General features: G+C 33.4%; 1 protein-coding gene across 1 annotated transcript in view; it reads right to left on the reverse strand.

Annotated features, from left to right (window-relative positions):
• LOC106883584 (uncharacterized) overlaps window positions 1-1,747 on the reverse strand; it is a 15,901-nt gene extending 14,154 nt beyond the window's left edge. The window contains exon 1 of the mRNA XM_014934652.2: window positions 1,069-1,747. Within this exon, the coding sequence (XP_014790138.1) occupies window positions 1,069-1,158 (90 nt within the window). The 5' untranslated portion in view covers window positions 1,159-1,747. The remainder of the gene's footprint in view (window positions 1-1,068) is intronic.
• Window positions 1,748-2,069: the final 322 nt, after the last annotated feature.

Here is a 2,069-nt window from a genome sequence, read left to right on the forward strand (position 1 = left end):
TGTTATCAGTTCATTGTTTATATTCAGAGGAAGAAAATTATCGCAAGTGCCGAACGAACGTGAAACTCCCTGTTTACCTTTCGTTTGATGACGTTCAAAATACTAGATGCTAATGATTTGTATTGTAGTATTACATTTTCACATTAATTAAGAATATTGTCAATTAGGATAATGTCTGAGATTTGTTTATTTATTTGTGCAATGATCATGAACAAGTTATTGGATGGTTAAAAATATAATAGATTTCTTTTCGTTTTTGTATTTGTTTTGCAAGTTTCCATTGCTATATTTGTGGGGATGATTATATATAGGTTTTGTGCCTGTGGTTAAATGGTATAAAAAAAAAAAGAAAAGACCATCCCCAAATATAACAACATAGAACTTTTTTATTTCTGAGTAAAAAAAAAAAAAATTTAATGAAGAAAATTTTACTCAAATATCACTAATATAATCGCTATCCATACATTCGAAAACACATCTTTGGACGCAAAATTGCATTAAAAATATGCGTTATTAAGAAAGTTATGAAGAAACGAAGTTGTCGTCGGAGTTATATCGAACTTGTAGAACAACGAAAATGGACAAGTGCCAAATAACATTTGTTGTTTAAGATCAGTTTGTGTGCTGAGGAAGGTTACTTCATGTATTTTCTTTAATAGACTTTAAGAAAGTTTCCACAAAATAAACTGAAAGCACTGGTTTTCTTCGCAATGCCTTCATATATACATGATTATTTCAAACAAACATCCATTAAGGAGATCCAGTTGTGACAGGTCTTAAGTTTTACTGTCAAAATATTTTTTTACCAACCTAAATAAATGAAAACATTTTTTTTTATATGGAAACTAATAAATATACTTTTAAAAACTTAAACGATCAACTTCTGAAAAATATCTTCAGGAGAAATACTAACATTTTCCCTCGAATAGCCTATATTAATAATTAACTCGCGTGAGTTAGCCATTATTAGACTGAGTCGTAAAAACTTAAGGATTAGTCTAATTCTAATGAAGTGGAACATATGAAACTAGTTGATTTAGAAAGAACTTTTAATAATAAATTACTTACAGTTCGTCCCATGTCTGCATCACTATAGTAGCTGGGTCTCGAGTCTTCGGGCACATTGCCGGCCAACAACCTCGTATTATCGTCAGGCATTCTGTAGAAACTTGCGAATCTATTTCACCGAGGATTAATCCAAATTGTATATTATTAATAATTATAGTGGTATAAGTATTTGATAAGTAACTTATGATGGACGTTTCTGTTTAAATAAAGGTCCAATTGCAACAGGCGAGATGGGCGAAAACCAGACGAACATAAACAATAATATAAATGCCTGAATTAGCTCACAAGTTGCTCGCTCTATAATAATTCAGCTGACAAGGAAGACAGTAAATACCAGGGGCGGTGGTGTCGGGTAGCAGTAGTAGCAGCCTTTAATGATATCGTCTGCGTCAGTAATTAATAACAAACTTTTTAAATAATGACCGTGAAATGTTTCCACGTGGTGTATTGGCTTTGTGAAGTATTTTATTCTTTCAACAATAACGTTGCATGTCAGGTGATTCTCAGATGTGGGATGCAAAATAGCGGGTGCTTTGTAACAGAGGTAGGTAAGTATATAGTGCTGTAACGAACTCAAAGATACGGTACATCACCATTAATTCCACACACACACATAACTTGTTCATACAAACGAAAAGAAGTAGTTCTCATATATAATAAGTAAAGTTGAATATACGAGGTTTGTAGGAAAGTAATGCAAAAGTGGAGATAACTTTTTTTATTAACGCATCCAAACTGCACATGTTGGTGGAATAATTCGTTCTCTTTACATAGTAATTATTTTTCTTGTCCTTCTTCATTGCAGGTCCCAAGCAGAGGCAATGTGCCATCACTGACTTCATATTGAAAGAGGGATGCAAACTGTCCGACATCCACGGAAGCCCAAATGTTGTTTACGGCAAAGAGCAATGTGCACAGATGGATGAAGAAGTTTAAAGAAGGGGAAACCAGAATTGAAGACAACTCACGCAATGCGGGACCATTAAATACTACTACTGACC

This window comes from Octopus bimaculoides, chromosome 5 (genome assembly GCF_001194135.2).
Source record: "Octopus bimaculoides isolate UCB-OBI-ISO-001 chromosome 5, ASM119413v2, whole genome shotgun sequence".
In the NCBI taxonomy this organism is placed as follows: domain Eukaryota; kingdom Metazoa; phylum Mollusca; class Cephalopoda; order Octopoda; family Octopodidae; genus Octopus; species Octopus bimaculoides.